Consider the following 27165-nt stretch of genomic DNA (forward strand, 5'->3'; position numbering starts at 1 on the left):
ATAGAAACTCTTCAGGCCAGGAGGGAATGGCAGGACATACTTAAAGTGATAAAAGAAAATAACCTACAACCCAGATTACTGTACCCAGGAAGGATCTCATTCACGTATGAGGGAGAAATCAAAATCTTTACAGACAAGCAAAAGCTGAGAGAATTCAGCACCACGAAACCAGCTATCCAACAAATGCTAAAGGATCTTCTCTAGACAGGAAACACAGAAAGGGTGTACAAACTCGAACCCAAAACAATAAAGTAAATGGCAACAGGATCATACTTATCAATAATTACCTTAAATGTAAATGGGTTGAAAGCTCCAACCAACAGACAAAGACTGGCTGATTGGATACAAAAACAAGACCCATATATATGTTGTCTACAAGAGATCCACCTCGAAACAAGGGACACATACAGATTGAACGTGAAGGGCTGGAAAAAGCTATTCCACACAAATAGACCAAAAGAAAGCAGGAGTAGCAATACTCAGATAAAATAGACTTTAAAACAAAGGCTGTGAAAAGAGAAAAAGAAGAACACTACATAATGATCAAAGGATCAATCCTAGAAAAAGATATATCAATTATAAATATATATGCAGGTCGGGAAGCAACAGTTAGAACTGGACATGGAACAACAGACTGGTTCCAAATAGGAAAAGGAGTACGTGAGGCTGTATATTGTCACCCTGCTTATTTAATTTCTATGCAGAGTACATCATGAGAAACGCTGGACTGGAAGAAACACAAGCTGGAATCAAGATTGCCGGGAGAAATATCAATAACCTCAGATATGCAGATGACACCACCCTTATGGCAGAAAGTGAAGAGGAGCTAAAAGCCTCTTGATGAAAGTGAAAGAGGAGAGCGAAAAGTTGGCTTAAAGCTCAACATTCAGAAAACAAAGATCATGGCATCAAGTCCCATCACTTCATGGGAAATAGATGGGAAACAGTGGAAACAGTGTCACACTTTATTTTTGGGGGGCTCGAAAATCACTGCAGATGGTGACTGCAGACATGAAATTAAAAGATGCTTACTCCTTGGAAGAAAGGTTATGACCAACCTAGACAGTATATTCAAAAGCAGAGACGTTACTTTGCCGACTAAGGTCCGCCTAGTCAAGGCTATGGTTTTCCAGTGGTCATGTATGGATGTGAGAGTTGGACTGTGAAGAAGGCTGAGTGCCAAATAATTGATGCTTTTGAACTGTGGTGTTGGAGAAGACTCGAGAGAGTCCCTTGGACTGCAAGGAGATCCAACCAGTCCATTCTGAAGGAGATCAGCCCTGGGATTTCTTTGGAAGGAATGATGCTAAAGCTGAAACTCCAGTACTTTGACCACCTCATGCGAAGTGTTGACTCATTGGAAAAGACTCTGATGCTGGGAGGGATTGGGGGCAGTAAGAGAAGTGGACGACTGAGGATGAGATGGCTGGATGGCATCACGGACTCGATGGATGTGAGTCTGTGTGAACTCTGGGAGTTGGTGATGGACAGGGAGGTCTGGTGTGCTGTGATTCATGGGGTCGCAGAGTCAGACACGACTGAGTGACTGAACTGAACTGAACAACATAGGAGCACCACAATATGTAAGATAAATGCTAACAAGTATGAAAGGGGAAATTAACAATAACACAATAATGGTGGGAGACTTTAATACTCCACTCACACCTATGGATAGATCAACTAAACAGAAAATTAACAAGGAAACACAAACTTTAAGTGATACAATAGACCAGAATTGATATCCATAGGACATTTCACCCCAAAACAATGAATTTCACCTTTTTCCCAAGCGCACACGGAACCTTCTCCAGGATAGATCTCATCCTGGGCAATAAATATAGCTTTGGTAAATTAAAAAAAAATTGAAATCATTCCAAGCATCTTTTCTGACCACAATGCAGTAAGATTAGATCTCAATTACAGGAGAAAAACTATTAAAAATTCCAACAAATGGAGGCTGAAAAACACGCTGCTGAATAACCAACAAATCATAAAAGAAATAAAAATATGCATAGAAACGAATGAAAATGAAAACACAACAACCCAAAACCTGTGGGACACTGTAAAAGCAGTGCTCAGGGGAAGGTTCATAGCAATACAGGCATACCTTTAGAAACAAGAAAAAAGTCAAATAAATAACCTAACTCTACACCTAAAGCAACTAGAAAAGGAAAAATGAAGAACCCCAGGGTTACTAGAAGGAAAGAAATCTTAAAAATTAGGGCAGAAATAAATGCAAAAGAAAAAAAAATAAAGAAACCATAGCAAAAATCAACAAAGCCAAAAGCTGGTTCTTTGAGAGGATAAATAAAATTGACAAACCATTAATCAGACTCATCAAGGAAAAAAGGGGAGAAAAATCAAATCAATAAAATTAGAAATGAAAATGGAGAGATCACAACAGACAACACAGAAATACAAAGGATCATAAGAGACTACTATCAGCAATTATATGCCAATAAAACGGACAACTTGGAAGAAATGGGCAAATTCTTAGGAAAGTACAACTTTCCAAAACTGAACCAGGAAGAAATAAAAAATCTGAACAGACCCATCACAAGCACAGAAATTGAAACTGTAATCAGAAAGCTTCCAGCAAACAAAAGCCTATGTCCAGATGGGTTCACAGCTGAATTCTACCAAAAACTAAAGAGCTAACACCTATCCTATTCAAACTCTTCCAGAAAATTGCAGAGGAAGGTCAACTTCCAAACTCATTCTATGAGGCCACCATCACCCTAATACCAAAACCTGACAAAGATGCCACAGAAAAAGGAAACTACAGGCCAATATCACTGATGAACACAGATGCAAAAATCCTTAACAAAATTCTAGCAATCAGAATCTAACAACACATTAAAAAGATCATACATCATGACCAAGTGGGCCTTATCCCAAGGATGCAAGGATTCTTCAAATTCCACAAATGAATCAATGTGAGTGAGTGAATGAGGGAAGCCGCTCAGTTGTGTCCAACTCTTTGCGACCCCATGGACTGCACCCTACCAGGCTCCTCCAACCATGGGATTCTCCAGGCAAGAATACTGGAGTGGGTTGCCATTTTCTTCTCCACAGGATCTTCCCGAACCAGGGAACGAACCAAGGTCTCCCATATTGCAGGCAGATGCTTTAACCTCTGAGCCACCAAGGAAGCCCAAATCAATGTAATACACAATTAAAAAATTGAAAAATAAAAGCCATATGATTATCTCAATAGATGCGGTGAAAGCCTGGGACAAAATTCAACATCCATTTATGATAAAAACCCTCCAGAAAGCAGGAATAAAAGGAACATACCTCAACATAATAAAAGCTATATATGACAAACCCACAGCAAACATTATCCTCAATGATGAAAAATTGAAAACATTTCCCCTTAAGTCAGGACCAAGACAAGGGTGCCCACTCTCACCACTACTATTCAACATAGTTTTGGAAGTTTTGGCCACAGCAATCAGAGCAGAAAAAGAAATAAAAGGAATCCAGATTGGAAAAGAAGAAGTAAAGCTCTCACTGTTTGCAGAGGACATGATCCTCTACATAGAAAACCCTAAAGACTCCACCAGAAAATTCCTAGAGCGAACCAATGAATATAGTAAATTTGCACTATATAAAATCAACACACAGAAATCCCTTGTATTCCTATACACTAACAATGAGAAAACAGAAAGAGAAATAAAGGAAACAATTCCATTCACCATTGCAACGAAAAGAATAAAATACTTAAGGGATATATCTACCTAAAAACAAAAGACCTATATATAGAAAACTATAAAACACTGGTGAAAGAAATCAAAGAGGATGCTAATAGATGGAGAAATATACTGTGTTCATGGATTGGAAGAAACAATACAGTGAAAGTGAGTATACTACCCAAAGCAATCTATAGATTCAATGCAACCCCTATCAAGCTACCAACGGTATTTTTCACCGAGCTAGAACAATTTTTTCACAAATTGTATGGAAATCCAAAAAACCTCAAATAGCCAAAGCAATCTTGAGAAAGAAGAATGGAACTGGAGGAGTCAACCTGCCTGACTTCAGGCTCTACTACAGAGCAACAGTCATCAAGACAGTATGGTACTGGCACAAAGACAGAAATATAGATCAATGGAACAAAATAGAAAGCCCAGAGATAAGTCCACGCACCTATGGACATCTTATCTTTGACAAAGGAGGCAAGAATATACAATGGAGAAAAGACAATCTATTTAACAAGTGGTGCTGGGAAAACTGGTCAACCACTTGTAAAAGATGAAACTAGAACACTTTCTAACACCATACACGAAAATAAACTCAAAGTGGATTAAAGATCTAAATGTAAGACCAGAAACTGTAAAACTCCTAGAGGAGAACATAGGCAAAACACTCTCCAACATAAATCACAGCAGGATCCTCTATGACTCACCTCCCAGAATATTGGAAATAAAAGCAAAAATAAACAAATGGGACCTAATTAAAATTAAAAGGTTCTGCACAACAAAGGAAACTATAAGCAAGGTGAAAGGCACCCTTCAGAATGGGAAAAAATAATAGCAAATGAAGCAACTGACAAAGAATTAGTCTCAAAAATATGCAAGCAACTCCTGCAGCTCAATTCCAGAAAAATAAACGACCCAATCAAAAAATGGGCCAAAGAACTAAACAGATATTTCTCCAAAGAAGACATACAGATGGCTAGCAAACACATGAAAAGATGGTCAACATCACTCGTTATCAGAGAAATGCAAATCAAAACCACAATGAGGTACCATTTCACACCAGTCAGAATGCCTGCTATCCAAAAGTCCACAAGCAATAAATGCTGGAGAGGGTGTGGAGAAAAGGGAACCCTCTTACACTGTTGGGTGGGAATGCAAACTAGTACAGCCACTATGGAGAACAGTGTGGAGATTCCTTAAGAAAATTAGAAATAGAACTGCCTTATGACCCAGCAATCCCACTGCTGGGCATACACACCAAGGAAACCAGAATTGAAAGACACACGTGTACCCCAGTGTTCATTGCAGAACCGTTTACAATAGCAACCTAGATGTCCATCAACAGACGAACAGATAAGAAAGCCGTGGTACATATACACAATGGAGTATAACTCTGCCATTTAAAAGAATACATTTTTATCAATTCTAATGAGGTGGATGAAACTGGAGCCTATTATACAGAGTGAAGTAGGCCAGAAAGAAAAACACCAATACAGTATACTAATGCATATATATGGCATGTAGAAAGATGGCAATGATAACCCTGTGTGCAAGACAGCAAGAGAGACACAGATGTATAGAACAGTCTTTTGGACTCTGTGGGAGAGGGCAAGGGTGGGATGATTTGGGAGAATGGCATTGAAGCATATATATTATCATATGTGAAACAGATTGCCAGTCCAGGTTGGAAGCATGATACAGGATGCTCAGGGCTGGTGCACTGGGATGACCCAGATGGAGGGTATAGGGAGAGAGGTGGGAGGGGGATTGAGGATGGGGAACAGGAGTACACTCGTGGCAGATTCATGTCGATGTATGGCAAAACCAATACAGTACTGTAAAGCAAATAGCCTCCAATTAAATAAACTTATATTAAAATAAATAAATAAAAACTTTGTGGATGTGAACTACTCAGCTCAAAGTGGCTCTGCCTCACCCTGGCTTTGATAAACAGTGGTCTCGCCCTGCCCACAGATCCCACCCACACACGTGACCTCTTCCTTAACCAATCACAAGCCCAGGCGCTGACCCCGCCCAACAGACCCCATTATCCGCCTATTCCAGAGCCCACACCCAGAATGCCTGCCATTTGGCCCAGAGCCCGCATCCGGCCGCCCACATCGTCCGCCATGGGAAGGTTCCGAGAAGACCGCTGGCGCCCGCGCCCCTGCCCCCGCCCCCGCCGATTCCTGCCCCATAAACGCCTGGTCCCAGCAGCCATTCCCTGGGATGGGGAGTGGCCCGCCATGCTTCCCACATCGCCCTCACAGGTGCGTCAGAACTACCGCCCGGAGTGTGAGGCCGCGCTCAACAGCCTCGCGACCCTCGAGCTCCACGCCTCCTTCCAGTGCCTGGCCGTGGCCTTCTACCTCGACCATGATGATGTGGCCTTGAAGCGTTTCTCCCGCTTCTTCCTGCTCCGCTCCCTTGAGCACAGCAAGACAGCCCAGAGCCTGATGTTCCTGCAGATCCAGCGTGGGGGCCGCATCTGCTTCGTTGACATCAGAAAGCCTGAGACTCAACAGTGGGAGAGCGCACTCCAGGCCATCCAAGACACCCTGCACCTGGAGGAGAGCGTCAACCAGAGCCTGCTCGACCTGCACCAGCTGGCCACCAACAGCAGTGACGCCCACCTGTGCCACTTCCTGGGGACCAGCTCCCTGGACCAGCAGGTCGAGTCCATGAAGGAGCTGGGGAACCAACTCGGCAACCTGAGCAACGTGGGGGTCCCAGAATGTGCCCTGGCAGAGTACTTCTTTGACAAGCTCAGCCTGGGTGACGGCGAGAAGAAGGACTGAGCCTGGACTGGACTTTCCCCCGAGTCCTGCCATGCAGACTGCAGTATTGCCCTTGCAGAATAAGTTCATTTAAGTTTTCCTTCTTTCAGTGTTGCCAGTTCTTCCAATAAATCGCTTCCGAAAGAAATAAAGGTCCCTTGTTGATTCATACATGCAAACCCTTAACCTTTCAGGTTTTAAAACAGGTATCCAGGAGTCGCTTGAGCTACCAATGCCCTGTCCACAGGCTGCTCAAGATCTGCACAGAGGGAGGGAAGAAGGCGACCCATGGGACCCTGAACAATACAAAATGTACCTTCCCCTAATAAACAATGTGGTATATGGGGTGGGCGTGGGTCAGGTGAGGCCCTGGTAAATGTGGGTGCCTGTGAGTAGACGAGATGTAAAAATATGGCCTGAACATCATGATTGGGGTTGATCTCCAGAAATAGTGAAGGGAAAGGGATTGGGAGGGGAATGAAATCAAGGGGTCTTCATTTTGTTTGAAGCAGACTTCTGGGTAGCAAGATGGGGGCCCTGGATGCTGACATAGCAGAGTCCCTCTCTGACAAGCTCACCCTGGGCTTCAGTGACGATCTAAGTGCAGCAGGGCTGGCTTTCCTAGAGACACACTTCCTGTGGTCACCACTGTTGACCATGGATGCTGCCCTTACAAAACATCCATGTGTGATTTTTTTACTTGAACCGTACCACCCTGCGATAAAGTAGCATGATACCACTCAAAATTTACCTCAATGGAAGGGCTGAAAAATATGATATAAAAAATGTCTGATTCATTGATATGGCAGGAAACATTCCTTTCTCAACATATTCATACATTACATAGAGTATGTCAAATACCTAAGAATAATTATGAAATAGCATTGCCAATCATCATACTTTAAGTATGACCATCTCAAGAAAAATAAAGAACTGACTTCTTCACAGTACTTTTTTCACAAAGCACAGACTGTTAGGAATCACTCTTACAAACCTCTAGTGTACCTGGGCTGGAAATATGAAATTTTTAAAAACCAGTCTTCCCAGGTTATATTTATGACTGGAGCAGGTTTGCAAGATGCCTCTTAATATTACAAACGGGACCAACAAGTATCTTTTTTTTTCAACTTCTAACATAGTAAACCTAAGACTTGAGAAAGCACTTCAGTACCTCCATATTTGCTGGTATGTAATTCTGCAGTTTTATTTTTCCAGTCAGATGGGGAAAGCATAGCTCATCAACTTTTGTTGACTGAAGTGCACTGTTCTTCAGAGCTATAGCTCACATAACTGCCAATTTACATGAAATGGTCCCTTGGCGACATTCACTCCTACAATGCAAGACACTTTGAGAGCAAAGTTCTCATCTTTGAAACTGCTTTGCCTTTCCAGTTATAAATACAAAACTATTCAAAGCACATTTAAAGGTAGTGTGGTATTATTTGATTTAACAAAGAGTTCTGTTATATAGATGCACACTGAAATATTTATGCATAAAATATCTTAGCATTTCTTCAAAATAATAATGGGTGAGGAAATATTGCCAGGAGTCAGTAACTGTTGAAGGTGGGAGATGGTATAACTGAGCAGAACACTGTGGGTCCTTTCTAGGAAAGACCCCTGCCCCATATCCTCTGCCTTAGCTCCTCTCTGAAGTACCTAAGTAATAATACCTTTATGTACATTTCCTGAGTTGTTTTACAGATGTTAAAACCATCACCAGAGAATTCTCTGGGAGGCCAGTGGTTAGGACTTGGGGCTTTTATTTCCAGGGGCCCAGGTCCAAGCCCTGGTCACCTGGTCGGAGAACTAAGATCCCTCAAGCCACATGGCACGGTCAAAATAATGTTTTTTGTAAAATTTAACACCACCAAACGGAAGAAATTTAACTACTTGATGATCTGAGCATGTACCTCCCTCCAGACTTACTGGTGCCTAAGGATTGATAATGTTGACCCCGGTGACATCGCCCTGGTACCTTACCATCAATCAATCAAAGAACTATGCACAAGCTGATCACATACCCTGAGATGCCCCTTCCTCAACTTGCCTTTCAAAATACTTTTGAAACCTATCAGGAAGTTTGGGTGTTTTGAGCATTAGCTATCCTGAATTCCTTGCTTGGTTCCCTGCAGCAAATGCTGCATTTCTTTGCACCAAAACGCAGAGTCAATAGATTAGCTTTACTGAATGAGGGTGAGTGGACCCAAGTTTGGATTGGTAACAACGGGAATATGGGGATTTATTGTAATACTCTGCCTACTTTTGTATACATTTGAAACTGACCACAATCTAGAGATAACTCATACCTTCCAAAGCACACCAGTATAGTTTTGTTACAAAGTATTGCAAAAACAGTATTTTAATAGTTTAATGTGAAATTTACAACACTGTTTTAAGGTAAATCTCGTTTATAATAATAACCAAAATAACTTGAATAAAATCTAGTTAGTTCTCCTTCACATTCATATATCTCATAAGAGATGAGTTTTCAGTATTTATACCATTTTTATAATATATTCTAGAACCTTCTGTGGTAACATTTTTTAGTATTTATATACCAACATTCTTGGATAACTTGAGAAAATATTTTTCACTCCTGACAAAACCAATGCATAAATGTTTCACTGCATGCGAAGAGATATGAAGAAAATAGGACAACATGTAGTTTTGTTTTTATGTATAAGAAACATATGGTTATGCTTTTTTTGAAATTGTTGATTGACAATGTGAAAAATTTATATTTAACTTCCAAAATTAACTTTACTCGAAAAAATTCCCTTTGGCAATTAAGATTTCAAAAGCAGATGAAAGGCAATGATTTGATGTCCCATTTACAAAATGTAGCTTTACAAGTTATTACATTGAAGAACTAATCTAATGTGTAGGTCATGGCCACTTGAACTATTTCCCAGTTTAACAAAGCAACACGTTTATTCAGCACCCCTGATTAAAAGGATTAGCATCGATTTTGGAAACATTGAAATATGATTTGAAGCTTGTTTCCTAACATGGAGGAGTCTACAAAATGTGTTGTTTCTGAACTGTAAATATGATTAAGGGATCCAAATGATAACATGTGAATCATGACTTCAGACCCTAAACAGTTTTTCTCCCATGTAAGTATCTCTTCTCTCTTCAGAGACAGTATTATTACTCAGGGCCCTCAACCACCAGCGCCACCATCTCCTCCATCCCTTCCTCTCCCCTGGCAGATGCACTCATGTGACATTTCCCCACATAATCCCAGACCAGAAGTTAGGATTCTACAGCCCAGTTTGATGGTGATGACTGAAAAGAGTGGGGGCAGTTGATACCAAGGCTTTGGTATATGATCCATTAGTGTGGCTCACTTCCAGCACTCTGGGCCCAGCACAGATTTACAGCTACTTTCACACAAGCCCTTCATTAGCTCAGTCTTTACATACTGTTCACAGTCTTTTGTATGTTTTCAAAACAGTGTATATTATTAATCACTTTCATCAGAACACAGCAATGTAACATATGAAATACCACCCACTGTCCAATCAGTATTTCAGATGACATTAATAGAACCAAATTGATTCTTATCCTATTTGGTACTTTTCTCTCTTTGCTGACTTTAAAAGCTAAAGATCATGCCAGAAACCCCCTCTTAATTGTCTTGCAAACTCTTATATTCCATGAGTTCATCTAATACTTTATTAACCTCATCAATATGTTGAGGCTATACACCCTATTGGTGAAACATGTCCTTCACCTCCAGTCTCTGCTTTGTAACGTAGGCACCGGTGTCTTTAATTTGACCTAAACTACTTTTTCAACCTCCAAAGAGTGACTATGCATCCTGGAATTTTAAAAGACAAATTTACATTAATTTTCTCTATATACATTCAGATTTTATACACTTCAATCTCACATCCTTGTTAGTATCTGCTTTTGAAGACTGAAGAGTTCTTTCTTAAAAAATTTCCCTCAGTAAAGTTCTCCAGCCCTCAACTATATAAACTGCTATCACTGAAAATGTTTCCAGCACTGCTAATGTTCCACCTGTACTCTGTAGCCACAAAACCAGAGCATATGATTGCATTCATTGGTTGGTTGTTAAATCATTCATTTTGTAAAAATAATTTTTTGTAAAAATAATAATTATCTAATAATTACTGTCTGCCATGCCTGGTTGGGGTATTGTTGGTACTATGGTGACTGTGCCCTCATGGCAATCACAATATGCATAGTCTTTCTCTTCCTAAAAGGAAATTTAATTTGGCTAACACTGAAAAACATGTAAATCCAGTTTGAACATCTGGGAGCTCTGGCTTGGAGAATTTTGAGGATTACTTTGCTAGAGTGTGAGATGAGTAAAATTGTGTGGTAGTTTGAACACTCTTTGGCATTGCCTCTCTTTGGGATTGGAATGAAAACTAACCTTTTCCAGTCCTATGGCCACTGCTGAGTTTTCCAAATTTGCTGGCCTATTGAGTGCACCACTTTCACAGCATCATCTTTTAGGATTTGAAAGAGTTCAGCTGGAATTCCATCACCTCCACTAGCTTTGTTCATAGTGATGCTTCCTAAGGCTCACTGGACTTCACATTCCAGGACGACTGGCTCTAGGTGAGTGATCACACCATTGTGGTTATCTGGGTCACGAAGATCTTTTTTGTATAGTTCTTCTGTGTATTCTTGCCACCTCTTCTTAATTTCTTCTGCTTCTGTTAGGTCCATACCAATTCGTTTCTGTCCTTTACTGTGCCCATCTTTGCATGAAATGTTTCCTTGGTATCTCTAATTTTCTTGAAGAGAGCTCTAGTCTTTCTCATTCTGTTGTTTTCCTATATTTCCTTGCATTGATCACTGAGGAAGGCTTTGTTATCTCTCCTTGCTATTCTCTGGAACTCTGCATTCAGATAGGTATATCTTTCCTTTTCTCCTTTGCCTTTAGCTTCTCTTATTTTCTAAGCTATTTGTAAGGCCTCCTCAGATAGCCATTTTGCCTTTTTGCATTTCTTTTTCTTGGGGATGGTCTTGATCCCTGCCTCCTGTCCAATGTCATGAACCTCCATCCATAGTTCTTCAGGCACTCTATCAGATCTAATCCCTTGAATCTATTTCTCACTTCTATTGTAAAATAGTAAGGGATTTGACTTAGGTCATACCTGGATGGTCTAGTGGTTTTCCCTCCTTTTTTCAACTGAAGTCTGAATTTTGCAATAAGCAGTCATGATCTGAGCCACAGTCAGCTCCTGGTCTTGTTTTTTTCTGACTGTATAGACCTTCTCCATCTTTGGCTGCAAAGAATATAATCAATCAGATTTCACTATTGACCATCTGGTGATATCCATGTGTAGAGTCTTCTCTCGTGTTGTTGGAAGAGGGTGCTTGCTATGACCAGTGTGTTCTCTTGGCAACATTCTATTAGCCTTTGCCCTGCTTCATTTTGTACTCCAAGGCCAAATTTGCCTGTTACTCCAGGTAGCTCTTGACTTCCTCCTTTTGCATTCCAGTCCCCTGTAATGAAAAGGACATCTATTTTGGGTGTTTGTTCGGGAAGGTCTTGTAGGTCTTCACAGAACAGTTCAACTTCAGCTACTTCACCATCCCTGGTTGTGGCACAGACTTGGATTACTGTGATATTGAATGATTTGCCTTGGAAACAAACAGAGATCATTCTGTCATTTTTGAGATTGCACCCAAGAACTGCATGTTGGACTCTCTTGTTGACTCTGAGGGCTACTCCATTTCTTCTTAAGGATTCTTGCCCACAGTACTAGATATAATGGTCATCTGAATTAAATTCTCCCATTCCAGTCCATTTTAGTTTGCTGACTCCTAAAACGTCGATGTTCACTCTTGCCATCTCCTGTTTGACCACTTCCAATTTACCTTGATTCATGGATCTAACATTCCAGGTTCCTATGCAATACTGTTCTTTCCAGCATCAGAGTTTACTTCCATCACCAGTCACATCCACAACTGGGTGGTGTTCTTGCTTTGGCTCTGCCTCTTCATTCTTTCTGGAGTTATTTCTCCACTCTTCTCCAGTAACATATTGGGCACCTACCTACCGAACTGGGGAGTTCATCTTTCAGTGTCCTATCTTTTTGCCTTTTCATTCCTTTCATGGGGTTCTCAAGGCAAGAATACTGAAGTGATTTGCCATCCCCTTCTCCAGTGGACCACATTTTGTCAGAACTCTCCACCATGACCTGTCCGTCTTGGGCGGCTCTACACGGCATGGCTCATAGTTTCATTGAATTAGATAAGGTCGGGGTCTGTGTGATCAGTTTGATTAGTTTTCTGTGACTGTGGTTTTCAGTCTGTCTGCCCTCTAATGGATAAGGTAAGAGGCTTCTGTAAGCTTCCTGATGGAATAGTGTGACTGGGGGAAACTGGGTCTTGTTCTGATGGGCGGGGCCATGCTCAGTACATCTTTAATCCAATTTTCTGGTGATGGGTGGGGCTGTGTTTCCTCCCTGTTGTCTGACCTGAGACCAAACTATGGTGGAGGTAATGAAGAAAATGGCAACCTCCTTCAAAAGGTCCCCTGCACTGCTGCACTCATATATTACATCTTCTTTACGCCTTCATCTGTTGATGGGCACTTGAGTTGCTTTGGAATCTTGGCTATCATAAGTAATGCTACTATGAACAATGGGGTGCATATCTCTCTTCAAAGTGGTGTTTTTATTTTTCTTTCCCCGATATACACTGAAAAGTGGAATTGCTTGGTCATATGGTAGCTCTATTTTTAGTTCTCTGAGAAACCTCCATACTGTTTTCCAGAGTGGCTTCACCAATTTCCATTCCAACCAACAGTGTAAAAAAGGGGTCTCTTTCCTCCACATCCTCTCCAACATTTATTATTTGTGTTCTTTTTGATGTCAGGCTTGAGGTGATAACTCATTGTGGTTTTGCTCTGCATCTCCCTGATGATTAATGATGTTGAGCATCTTTTTCTGTACCTGTCAGCCATCTCCACCATATGCTACTTTATAAAAGAAACTTATCGTACCTCCTCTGTAAAGAACCAAAGCCAAATAACTGGCACCTAGGAAATACTTCTTTCTTTGCATGTAGAATACAGGGTCATGCTGCTCCTTGAGCTTACTGGTTTTCATGGTAACTGAGTCTTAAGACACTACATAAAGGTAAACTTATCCTCTTCAACAGATTTGCATTCAAGCACTTGCTGAAGTGAATTGGGACAAGAAAAGTGATTTGAACAGGTATCGATTTGCAATGGCTCACAGCTACTATATTTATAACTGACAGTAACCAAATTCTGGCTGCTATCATTCCATACAGGGGAACCACATTTATAAAATACCTAGGTATGAAACTCTGCCTAAGGCAACTCCCTATGCAAATTTTGCTGCAGTAAAGCTGTCTAACAAGCAACCTCAAAATCACATTGCAGGTCTGCAGAATGACATTTGCAGGAGTCAGCTTCCACCTGCTAGGCTTGGCTTTAGGTTGAGTTTGGTTGAGCTAGATTCCCTTATGTTCTATATGTCTCATTTCTCTGCAACCTGCCTAGGACATGTTCTTCAAATGGTGGATGGAAGAAACATAAGAGGCCATGCCCAAGCATGCATGCACACTTACATCTTTTGGTCAAACTTGACAAACCTTAGGTCTTCTCATATATCATTGACCAAAACAATTGGCTTGGAACACCCCAAGTCAGGGAAGAGAGGAGTATTTACCACCATCAATGAAGCCATGATTAGGACAGGGAGGGAAGAAAGAATTTTGAGTCAATAATGCAATCTACCACAAGGAAAGGGAATTCTCGGAGTGGCAGAGAGAAGGTGAATGGTAAGAGTCCAATCTCAGTCCATCTTGGGTCTCTAAACAGGTGGCAGGCTAGACTGACATGGTTTGGATGACTGTAATGACTGACAGCAACATCAGTAAATTACTCAGACTGGGCAACTGTGCAATAAACACAGATGACAATTCAGACTTTAAAAACCAATGACAGCTTAAAGAAAAATCTGGTGACATCTTTTGTTCATGCCACAAATCCAGTTTGAATAAATCAAGTGATTGCAAAAAGCAAGCATTTGAAAATGTAGATGTTGTTAGGCTTCCATCTGGTGGCCAACAAGAGCATCTGCTCAAGATGGATGCTGAATAAAGCATGTTAAAGGCAGACCAATAGTGAAAACAAACAAAAATGCCCTATACATTTAGTATGGGTGAGGCTGAAAAGTCAAATTCAATGGATGTTAAAAGACAGAGTATTTATAGGCCAGGAACTTGTTTCTCAAGGATTTCTTTCTTCTGTAGTATACCTAGAACAGTTTCACACACAGAAATTAACAAGTAATTATTGATGCACACACAGAAATTAACAAGTAATTATTGATGGATTCAATAATAGGGCTTAGTATTTGCCAGGGGCTGGAGGGAAGGGGATTGGGAAGGGTCTGCTAATGGGTATGAATGGGTACATGGCTTCCCTGGTGGCTCAGATGGTAAAGCATCTGTCTGCAATGTGGGGGACCCGGGTTCGACCCCTGGGTTGGGAGGATCCCTTGGAGAAGGGAAATGGCAGCCCACTCCACTACTCTTGCCTGGAAAATCCCATGGGCAGAGGAGCCTGGTAGGCTACAGCCCATGGTGTTGTGAAGAGTCAGACACGACTGAGCGACTTCACTTCCCTTCATTTCATTGATGGATTCAATTTTACCAGTTTCCTTTTCCCATAAGGAGTATTCAATCCTTTTTTTTTCTGAATGTTTTATTCATCTTATTCTACTGCTGGGTGGTAGAAAAGAAGCCATCATTAACGTGAAAATTTGCTTCCTTCAATATTGCCAAGTGATGAAAGTAGTAACATTTCATGACAAATGAGCTGCACAGCCTACTCTGAATTTCATCTCTGTTGCACAGTCTGATCTTTGGCTGACACACTGCTCCTTTAAAAAAAAAATAACAGCCTTATCAAGATATGATTGCATACCATACGGTTCCAAGTATACCACTCAATGTTTTTTAGTACATTCGAAGAGTAATGCAACAATCACACGACTACATCATTTCAAGGCATTTTCATTATCCCCCAGAGAAGCCATGTACCCATTCATACCCATTAGCAGTCACTCCCCATTCCCCTTCCCTCCAGCCCCTGGCAAATACTAATCTACATTTTTTCTCTATAGGTTTGTCCATTCTAGACATTTCACATAAATGGAACTGTGCCATATACAGCCTTTTGATACAGATTAAAATAAAATTTTTAAAACATACCAAGGAAAATCTAGAAAGGTGATGTATCATGCTTCAAGGTCAATCTTAGCATGTAGGTTGGATTTCCATCTTTTTCCCTAGGGGCAGGAAGTTAGATAACTGACAAGAAGGACATATGATTCTGAATTGGCTCTTTTTGTCCAGTCACTTGCTTCCAGGCACAAAGGTCATTCAAAGGACCAAGCCTTAGGTAGTCACCTCAATGTACCTCAGCCCAGAACGGGGGAGCCTGGTAGGCTGCAGTCCATGGGGTCACGAACAGCCGGACAGGACTGAGCGACTTCACTTTCACTTTTCACTTTCATACACTGGAGAAGGAAATGGCAACCCACTCCAGTGTTCTTGCCTGGAGAATCCCAGGGATGGGGGAGCCTGGTGGGCTGCCTTCTATGGGGTCGCACAGAGTTGGACATGACTGAAGTGACTTAGCAGCAGAGCCTAAAAGGAACTCTCAGTCTGTCCCAGGTCTTTGTTTCAGTATCTTTCATCATCACACAGTAGAAAGAGTTCTCACTTAGACGTCTATTCCAAATGGCCAGTTCAACCACAGACCCTAAAGTTGACCCACTGGTCTCTCCCTGGGGCCAGCCCCCAATAATGGCAGCCATGCTCCTCAACATCTTAGCTTTGTCCCAGGTTACAAGACACTGCTTGACTTGCAACAAACTCTTCCCTCTGCTTGATTTAGATTTCTTTTGTTCCTCATTCTTTCCATTTCTTAAGGTGGGAAGTTCGATAATTTCAGACTTCTTTTTGTTTTTTAATATACGCGTTTGGTTCTTATACTTTTCCATCTAAGCGCTGATTTAGCCACATCTCACAAATGTTGATGTGTTGGATTTTACTTACTGCCTTCCAAGTCACTCCAGTCACATCTGACTCTTTGTGACCCTATGGACTGTAGCCCTCCAGGCTCCTCTGCCCATGGATCCATTCCAAATAATTTTGATACACCCATTATTCTTTGACTTTTGGATTATTTAGAAGTATATTGTATTATTAGCTTTCAAATATTGGGGGATTTATCAAATATCTTACTGTTAATGATTTCTAGTTCAATCCCACTGTGGTCAGAGAACATATCTTGCATGATTTAAATCTGTTAAAATTTACAGAGACCTGTTGTGTGGCCCAGAATTTAGTCTGTCTCAGTAATTGCTCCATGTATACTCAAAAGTGACATGATTCTAAAGAATAGGTTTCTAAAGATTCCTCCCTTATGTGTCTATGATTTTTCTTCACATGCGTATTATTTCTTTTTCTTCCTCTTTCTTCTCCTTATTCTAGTAAGTAATATTCCACTGATTGACTACAGAGAGAAAACTATGTGGTTTTTAAGCCATGAACATGTATTAACTTTAAAAAAAAACAAGCATTTTATTTTGAAATAGTAAAAAGTGATACTTGACGCATACTGGCAGGCTAGAAACAAAAACAATTCTCTAAATGAGAAAGGATATAGTTAGCAAACCAGAGATTTTGAGGCATGCCTGAAAGATAAAACCATGATATGCTTTCACAATTATAAAACCAGAGGATTAAAAGTAACTGCAGCAGACTACTGGGAGATCAAGATAGCAAAGGAGGAGGACGCTGAGCTTACCTCCTCTCATGAACAGATCAAAAATACATCTACACGTGGAGTAATTCATCACTGAAAACAAAATGGAGACTGACAGGAAGGCTCTTCTATTCTACAATGAAGACAGGAAGAAGGATACACATAGGAAGGAAGGGAGGGAGGGAGGGAGGGAGGAGAAGCAATAGGATTGGGACCTGTGCTCCTAGCAGGGAACACAGACGAGGGAGATCACATGTGCTTGGGATCTTCCCTGGGGAGTGAGTGGTTCAAACCACATACTGGGCACCCCAGACCTGGGGTCTATCCGGGGAAGATGAGTCCCCTTGACTGGCTTGAAGACCAATAGCACTGGCAAGGGTGCTGTGAGAAACCTAGACCCCACTCATGTACACACCTGCTGGCTGTTAAAACAAGGCAGAGGAAGAAGATTGAGACTGACTGGGACTCCATCCAGTTTCCTGCAACCACCCTAGGGCATACCCCAGTCTACTCCAAGTGCATGCTCTGGCCCGTCTTGCTCCATCACACAGCTCCCCACTAAGGCAAAGGCTGCCATTGCTGAAGAGAGCGCACAGTTGTGGGGTATGGAGCTGGCTCAGACCCAGCACTACATCTAAATGGGGCAAGGGCAGCCAATGATGGCACTCTAGGGAGGCAGCAGGTCAGGAATATCTGGAACTCAGACTGGGTGCTGGGACGAACCAAGCACAAGCCCAGACCCACACACGGAACCCACTCTGGCCCCTCTTGCTCCAGCGCTGCTCCCTTCCACGGTCAAAATGTTGATGCTGGGAGAAGGGAGAACATACATTTAGAGGAAACATAACCAGCTTAGACCCAACCCTCTAGGCTTCTGCTCCAGCACTTTGGGACTCAATCCCACCCCAAACAGAGTGGCATTTGCCACTCAGCATAGGAGAAGCCCCATCTCATATGTGGCTCTGACTCTAGCTCCTCCAACTCCAGCCCTACTGCCCACCAAGGTGATAGCTGCCAGGAAATCCTTGGCGAAGATATGATTCATGCTCGCTTCAGATTCAGCTCTACCACCAAAGCTACTGTGCACACACAAATTGTATAAGGATGCTCCCACAAAAGGACACGCCTTCAAGAATGGGATTGGTCGCCGTTTTACCTAATTTCAGAGAGACAGACAAAGTTAAACAAAATGAGAAGATGAAGGAATTTATTTCACACACACACACGAGAAAAAACTCTGAAAAATGAAAAAATACCGAAACAGATAATTAATTGACCAGATAAAGAGTTCAAATAATTAGTAATAAGAATGCTAAGTGAACTAGGGAAAAAATAGATGAATATAGCAAGAATTTTAACAAGAAACTAGAAGATATAAAAAAGAACCAGTCAGAGCTGAAGAATACAATAAGTTAAATGGAAAAAAAAAAAACACTACAAGGGATTAACAGCAGACTAAGTGATACAGAGCATGCATAAGAGATCTGAAAGATTATGAAAACCACTCAATCAGAACAGCAAAAAAAAAAAAAAAATCCAGTTCAAAAAATGAGAACTGAAGGGACCTCTAGGACAACATCAAATAATACTAACATTTGTATTATAGAAGTCATAAAGGAGTATAGTTAATAAGAAAAAAACAGAGGTCAAAAATAAATTTGATAGATTTATGGGTGAAAACTTCCCAAACCTGAAGGAAATTGTTATCCAGGCATAGGAAGCAAAGAAGGTCCAAAATAAAAGGAAAGCAGAAAGACCTACACCAGAATGTATCATAATTAAAATGGCAAAAATTAAACAGAATTCTAAAGGCAACAAGAGAAAAATAGAATCATATACAAGGGAACACCCATAATGCTATCAGCTGACTGATAGCAGAAACTTTGCAAGCCAGAAGGTAGAGGCATGGTATTTTAAAGTGATTAAAGGGAAAACTCTATAACCTAAGATACCCTACCCAGCAAAATTATCATTCAGAATTGGAACAGAAATAAGGAACTTTGCAGAGAAGCAAAAACTAAGAGTACATCAATAATAAATCAATCCTAAAGAAAATGGTAAAGAATCTCCTCTGCATAGAAAATCAAAGGCTACAACAAGAACTAAGAATGTACAGAAAAGGAAAAACCCCACTAGTAAAGGCAAATATATAGTAAAAGCTATGGAGTAACCACTTAAATAAGCTAGTATAGATATTAAAAGACAAAAAACTGAAAAATAGACTATAAATACAATAACAGTTAAGGCATCAATATGAAGATGTAAAGTATGACATCAAAAACACAAAATGTGAAGGAAGGGAGCTAAAATAATGAAGACCTTTTACAATATGTTTGAATTTAAATGACTACCAGTTAAAAACAATTATAGTTATAAGTCACCATATCTGAATCCCAAGGTAACCACAAATCAAAAACCTACAGATTTACAAAAACTAGAGAGAAAGGAACACAACTATGCCGCTAAAGAAAATCATCCAATCATCAGGGAAGAAATGAAAAGAAGAACAGAACAGAGGGTCACTACAGAAACAACCAGAAAACAAATAACAAACTGGTAATAAGTACATACACATCAATGATCACTTTAAATTTCAATGGACTTAATGATCCAATCTGCAGAAAAAAGGTGAATGACTGGATAGGAAAAAAAAAAAACGACCATCTATATGCCACCTACAAGAGACTTATTTAAGAACTAAAGACAAGCATAGGCTTAAAGTGAAAGGATGGGAAAAGATTTCTCATGCAAATGGAAATGACACAAAAGCAGAGGTGGCAATACTCATAGTAGACAAAACAGACTTTAAAACAAAGTCTATAACAAAAGACAAAGAAGAGCATCATATAACGATAAAGGGATCAATACCAGAAGAGGATATAACATTTGTTATCATATATGCATCTATTATAGGAACATCTAAATATATAAAGCAAATAGATCAGACATAACAGGAGAAACAGACAATAATACAATAATAGTAGGGAACATTAACACCTTACTTATATCAATGGACAGATCATCCAGACAGAAAATCAAACAAGGAAACAGTAGTCTTAAATGACACAATATACCAGTTGGACTTCATAGATATCTAGAAGACATTCTATCCCAAAACAGCAGGATGCATATTCAAGGGTACATGGAATATTCTCCAGGTTGGATCACATACTAAGGCCAAAAAACCAGTCTCAACAAATTTAAGAGGATAGAAAGTATATCAAGCATTTTTTCAGACCACAATGGTATAAAACCAGAAGTTAATTACAGGAAGAAAAACGGGAAAACACTACAAAAACCAGTGGGTCAATGAAGAAATCAAAAAGGATATTAGAAAATACCTCAAGACAAATGGCAGTGGAAACACAACTTTCCAAAATCTATGAGATAAGGGGACTTCTCTGGCAGTTCAGTGGTTAAGACTCTGCCCTTCCAATGCAGGAGGTATAGGTTCAAATCTGGTTGGGGAACTACTAGTAAGATCTCACATGCTGTATGGTATGGTCCCCTCTCCAAACAACCACTACCACCGCAAAAAAAAAAAAAAAAAAAAACACCCACAGAATAAACCCAAAATCTATGGGTCACAACCACAGCAGTTCTAAGAGGGAACATTATAGTGATACAAGCATACCACAAGAGACAAAAACTTTAAACAACCTAACCTGCCATCTATGGGAATTAGAAAAATAAGAGCACAGTTAGTAGAAGGAAGGAAATTATAAGCAGCAGAGAGAAAATAAGAGAGACTCAAAAACCAAGAGAAAAGATCAATGAAACCAAGAGCTTTTTCTATTTTTTGAAAAGATAAAACCACAATATTGATTATTCCAATCCAAGAATGTGGTATACCTCTCTGTTTGTGTCATCTTTAATTTCTTTCATCAGTGTCTTATAGTTTTCTGCATACAGGTCTTTTGTAAACTCTCTTTAGGTAAACTTATTCCTAAGTATTTTATTATTTTTGTTGCAATGGTGAATGGGATTGTTTTCTTAATTTCACTTTCTGACTTTTCTTTGTTAGTGTATAGGGGCGCAAAGGATTTCTTTGTATTAATTCTATACCCTGCCACTTTGCTATACTCAATGATTAGGGCTAGTAATTTTCTGGTGTCATCTTTAGAGTTTTCTATGAAAGAATCATGTTATATGCCAACAGTGAGAGTTTTACTTCTTCTTTCCAATCTGGAGTCCTTTTATTTCTTTTTCTTCTCGGATTGCTATGGCTAGGACTGCCCAAACTATGTTGAATAACAGTGGTGAGTGTGGGCACCCTTGTCTTAAATGACCATATTACTCAAAGCAATCTGTAGATTCAGTGTGATCCCGATGAAACTACCAATGGTATTCTTCACAGAACTAGAACAAATAATTTCAAATTTTGTATGGAAACACAAAAGTCCCCAAACAGCCAAAGCAATCTTAAGAAGAATGGAGTTGGAGGAATCAACTTCCCTGACTTCAGATCACATTATAAGGCTAGAGGCATTAAGACACTATGGTACTGGCACAAAAACAGCAATAGGGACCAATGTGTTCCATTGGTCTATATTTGTATAGATAGAAAGCCCAGAGATAAATCCATGCACCTATGGGCACCTTCAACAAAGGAGGCAAAAATACACACCAGAGAAAAGACAGTCTCTTCAATAAATGGTGCTGGGAAAATTGGGCAGCTACATGGAAAAGAATGGAATTAGAGCTTTCCCGAACACCACGCACGCACGCACGCACGCACGCACGCACACACACACACACACACACACACACACACACAAACTTAAAATGGATTAAAGACCTAAATGTAAGACCAGAAACTATAAAACTCTTAGAGGAAAACATAGGCAGAACACTCTGACATAAATCACAACAAGATCTTCTATGACCTATCTCCTATAGTAAAGAAAATAAAAACACAAATAAACAATGGGACCTAATTAAACTTAAAAGTTTTGGAACAATGAAGGAAACTAGAAGTAAGATGAAAAGACAACTCTCAGAATGGGAGAAAGTAATAGCAAATGAAACAACTGACAAAGGATTAATCTCCAAAATATACAAGCAGCTCATGCAGCTCAATAACCAGAAAAACAAACAACCCAATCAAAAAGTGGGCAGACCTAAACAGACATTTCTCCAAAGAAGACATACGGATGGCTAATAAACACAAGAAAAGATGCTCAACATCACTCATTATTAGAGACATGCAAATAAAAACTACAACAAGGTATCACCTTACACTGGTCAGAATCACCATCGTCAAAAAGTCTACAAACAATAAATGCTGGAGAAGGTGTGGAGAAAGGGAACCCTCCTACACTGCTGGTAGGAATGCAAATTGATACACCCACTATGGAGAACAGTATGGAGATTCCTTAAAAACACAACCAAAAACTAGGATTAAGACTATCATATGACCCAGCAATCTCACCACTGGGCATGTACTCTGAGGAAAGCATAATTGAAAAAGACACACGTAACCCCAATGTTCATTGCAGCACTAGGTACAATAGCTAAGACATGGAAGCAACCTAGATCTCCATGGGCAGATGAATGGATAAAGAAATAGTGGTATATGTAAGCAATGGAATATTACTCAGCCATAAAAAAGAACACATCTGAATCAGTTCTAACGAGGAAGATGAACCTAGAGCCCATTGCACAAGCTGAAGCTAAGTTAAAAAGAGAAGACAAATATCATATATTAATGCACATATATGGAATCCAGAAAGATGGTACTGATGATCCTATTTGCAGGGCAGCAAAGGAGACACAGACATAAAGAACAGACAGGGTCACAGAGCAGGAGGGAGAGAGTGAGATGACCTGAGAAAGTAGTACTGAAACATACATTACCATACATAAAATAGATAGCCTAAGGGAATTTGCTGTATGATGCAGGGAACCCAAAGCCAGTGCTCTGTGACAACATAGGGGGTGGGGTGGGAGGTTTGAGAGGGAGGGACATAGGTACACCTATGGCTGATTCATGTTGATGGATGGCGGAAGCTATCACAATATTTAATTATCATCCAACTAAAAATTAAAAGGAAGAAAATCTAAGATAAACAAACCCAAAAGCCTAAAGAAAAAAAGAGAGAGGACCAAAGGAAACCAAATAAGAAATGAAAGAGGAGAAACTATATTTAATATCACAAAGGTACAAAAATCATAAAAGAATATTTCAAACAGTTATATGCCAACAAATTGGACAACCTAGAAAAAATGAATAAATTTCTACAAATACAAAAATTTCCAAGACTGAATCTGGAAGAAACAAAAATCTGAACAGACTGTTTACTAGCAGTAAAGTTCAATTAGTAATAAATGAACTATCAGAAAGGGAAAGCAAGAAAACAACCTCGTTTCAAATCACATCAAAACATATATGGGAATAAACTTAACCAAGGACGTGAAAGACTTATACTCTGAAAACTATAAAACACTCCTGAAGGAAACTGAAGATGATACAAAGAAGGGGAAAGCTATGGCACCTTCATGGATGAGAAGAATACTGTTAAAATGTCCATATTGTCCAAAGCAATCTACAGATTTAATGCAATGCCTCTCAAAATACCCATGACATTTTCCACAAAACTTAGAACAAATAATTCTAAAATTCATATGGAACCACACAGACAAAGCAATCTTAAGAAAAAAAGAACAAAGCTGGAACTATCATGCACTGTGATTTCAGACTATGCTACAAAGCTACAGTATCAAAACAGTAGCTAAAAAGGCACAAAACAGATGCACAGATCAGTGGAACAGAATAGAGTGCGCAGAAATAAAGCCATGTACATTATGGTCAACTAATCCACCACAAAGGAAAGCAAGAATATACAACAGAAAAAAGACAGTCTCTTCAATGAGTGGTGCTGGGAAAACTGGACAGCTACATGTAAAAGAATGAGATTAGAACATTTCCACACCATATACAAAAACAAATTGAAACTGGATTAAAGACCTACATGTTAGACCAGAAACCATAGAACACCTAGAAGAAAAAACACTATTTGACATGAAAGGCAGCAGTATTTTGGACCTGTCTCCTAAGCAAAGGAAATAAAAGAAAAAATAAACAAATGGGACATAAGTAAATTTAAAACTTTTGCACGTCAAAGGAAGGCATCAACAAAACAAAAAGACAACCAACTGAATGGGAGAAAACATTTTCAAATGATATGAATGATAAGGGGTTAATATGAAATATATGTAACCAGCTCGTACAACTCAATAAAAAAAAAGAAAAAAGAACCCAAACAACCCAACTGAAAAATGGGCAGAACACATGAGTGGACATTTTCCAGGGAGGACATACAGATGGCCAACAGGCACATGAAAAGATATTCAACATCACTAATTAGAGAAATGCAAATCAAAACCACTTGAGAAATCTCCTCATACCTGTCAGAATGGCTATCATCAAGAAGACCACAAATAGCAAGTGTTGGCAAGGATGTGAAGAAAAGAGAACCCTAGTACTCTCTTGGTGGGAATGTAAATTGGTGCATCTACTGTAGAAAACAGTATGGAGAATTCTCAAAAATGAAAAATAGGACTACCGTATGACCCAGCAATTCCATTCCTGGGCATATATCCAAAGAAAATAAAATAAAAACACTAATTTGAAAAGATGCGTGGAACCCAACATTCATAGCAACATTATTTACAATAGCCCAAGTATCCATCAACAGATGAATGGATAAAGCTGTGCTGTACAGAATACTATAATGGAATACTATTCAGCCATAAAAAGACAAAATCTGCCACTTGCAACAACACGAACAGACCTGGAGGATATTATGTTTCATGAAATAAGTCAGAGAAAGACATATACTGTATGCTATCACTTATATTTTGAATCTAAAAATAGAGCAAATGAATGTAACAAAACAAATAGATTTGCACATTTAGATAACAAACTAGTGGTTAACAGGTTCCACTCGTAGGGAAAGGGAGACAGAAAGGGAGAAGGGAGAAGGAGAAAGAAAGGAAGAGGTACAAGACAGAAGTAGCGGATTGAGAGAAACAAACTACTCTGCATAAAATAAATAAGCTACTAAGATATGTTATATGGCACAGGGAATAGAACCAATCATTTTTATAGTAACTTTGAACAGAGTATAGTCTATAGAGATATTGAATCACTAAGTTGTACACCTGAAACTAACATAGTATAAATCAACCATTCTTCATTAAAAAAAAGAAAAATAATATGCCTGTAGTAGAAAGCTAAGCACATTCAAAGAAAGTTCAAGAACAGAGTTGATGAAATCCAAGCAGTGCAGAAGGTCCTGGTGGACTGTGAGGTTGAAGAGCACCTCTCTGAACAACAGTTCTGTTTGCCACACCCAAGCTCTGACCCTACCCCAATCTTCCTTACCTTGGACAAAACCAAAGTGGCATTTGATCAGCTTAATCTCCCAAAACTTCACCCCAAAGACAGTGAATTACTTGACCAGGAAAAGAACCCAAATTAGAGCAGCTGCTGCTGCTGCTGCTAAGTCACTTCAGTCGTGTCCGACTCTGTGCGACCCCATCGACCGCAGCCCACCAGGCTCCGCTGTTCCCGGGATTCTCCAGGCAAGAACACCTGAGCGGGCTGCCATTTCCTTCTCCAGTGCATGAAAGTGAAAAAGTGAAAGTGAAGTCGCTCAGTCGTGTCTGACTCCTAGCGACCCCATGGACTGCAGCCTACCAGGCTCCTCCGTCCATGGGATTTTCCAGGCAAGAGTACTGGAGTGGGGTGCCATTGCCTTCTCCGAGCAGACATGAGGCAAAACAGAGGGACACATCTATCTGAAGAGCGATCCACATAAGTTTTCTGATGTTAGAGAAATGCCATGCTTTTAGCATTTGGAAGGGTCCCTATACTACCTTAGAAGTTTTACGTCACATACACCCAAAGGAACTGACACACACCCCCTACCACACAAAGGAGATGCATGTTGATAGAATGGATGATTACAGCAAAATTTAAAGTGTAATAGATGCCAGGTGCTCAGCTCAGTCTCTGCCCCACCCAGGCTCTGGTGGAACCTGGAACACTGGGCTCGAGCTCCGCCCACCAGCACGCCCCGTCTCCAACAGAAATGGAACTTCCGTCCCCCTCGTAAACCTGGTAACGGAACCCACTTCCAGTTCATCCCAGAGCTGCCGCCCTGATTTGAGCCGCCTGTCTCAGGCCACCTTCACAGTCCACCCTGGGTACTCTCCCAGGCCACCTGGGCCGGCGCCGTGGCTTCACCGTCACTCTAGCCTTCTCACCTGGCACACCTGCGGCGCGAGTCAGGCTGCCCGCACCGCCTCGCAGGTGCGCCAGGACTACCACCCAGAGTGTGAGGCCGCGCTCAACAGCCACGCTGCCCTGGAGCTCCACGCCTCCTTCCAGTGCCTGGCAGTGGCCTTCTACCTCGACCGTGATGATGTGGGCTTAAAGCACTTCTCCCGCTTCTTCCTGCTCCACTCCCACGAGCATAGCAAGAGGGCTGAGAGCCTGATGTCCCTGCAGAACCGGCGTGGGGCCGCGTCTCCTTCCATAACATCAGGAAGCCGGAGACCCAAGAGTGGGAGAGTGGTCTCAAAGCCATGCAAGATGCTCTGAACGTGGAGGAGCACATCAACCAGAGCCTGCTCGACCTGCACCAGCTGGCCACTGAAAAGCGCGACCCCCACCTGTGCCACTTCCTGGAGACCGGCTACCTGAACCAGCAGGTGGAGTTCATCAAGGAGCTGGCGGGCCATGTCAGCATCCTGAGGAAAACGGGGTCCGCGGAAGACGGCCTGGCAGAGTACCTCTTTGACAAGCTTACCCTGGGTGACGGTGACAAGAAAGACTGATACCTGGACTCTAAGTCCAAAAGTGGACTTTTCCCAGAATCAGGGG

The 27165-nt window shown here is 40.7% G+C and overlaps 1 protein-coding gene and 1 pseudogene across 1 annotated transcript; both read left to right on the plus strand.

Annotated features, from left to right (window-relative positions):
* The first annotated feature begins 5779 nt into the window (after positions 1-5779).
* Positions 5780-6499, plus strand: LOC114111581 (ferritin heavy chain-like). Its single transcript, XM_027963417.1, has one exon. It carries the CDS (start codon positions 5780-5782, stop codon positions 6497-6499), a length of 720 nt encoding a protein of 239 aa, XP_027819218.1.
* Positions 6500-7006: 507 nt separating this feature from the next.
* Positions 7007-27119, plus strand: LOC101119796 (ferritin heavy chain-like; annotated as a pseudogene).
* Positions 27120-27165: the final 46 nt, after the last annotated feature.

Source organism: Ovis aries, chromosome X (assembly GCF_016772045.2).
Source record: "Ovis aries strain OAR_USU_Benz2616 breed Rambouillet chromosome X, ARS-UI_Ramb_v3.0, whole genome shotgun sequence".
Classification (NCBI taxonomy): domain Eukaryota; kingdom Metazoa; phylum Chordata; class Mammalia; order Artiodactyla; family Bovidae; genus Ovis; species Ovis aries.

Excerpts from the sequence above, each read along its gene's own strand:
- LOC114111581 (XM_027963417.1), top strand. The coding sequence starts at position 5,780 with ATGCCTGCCATTTGGCCCAGAGCCCGCATCCGGCCGCCCACATCGTCC.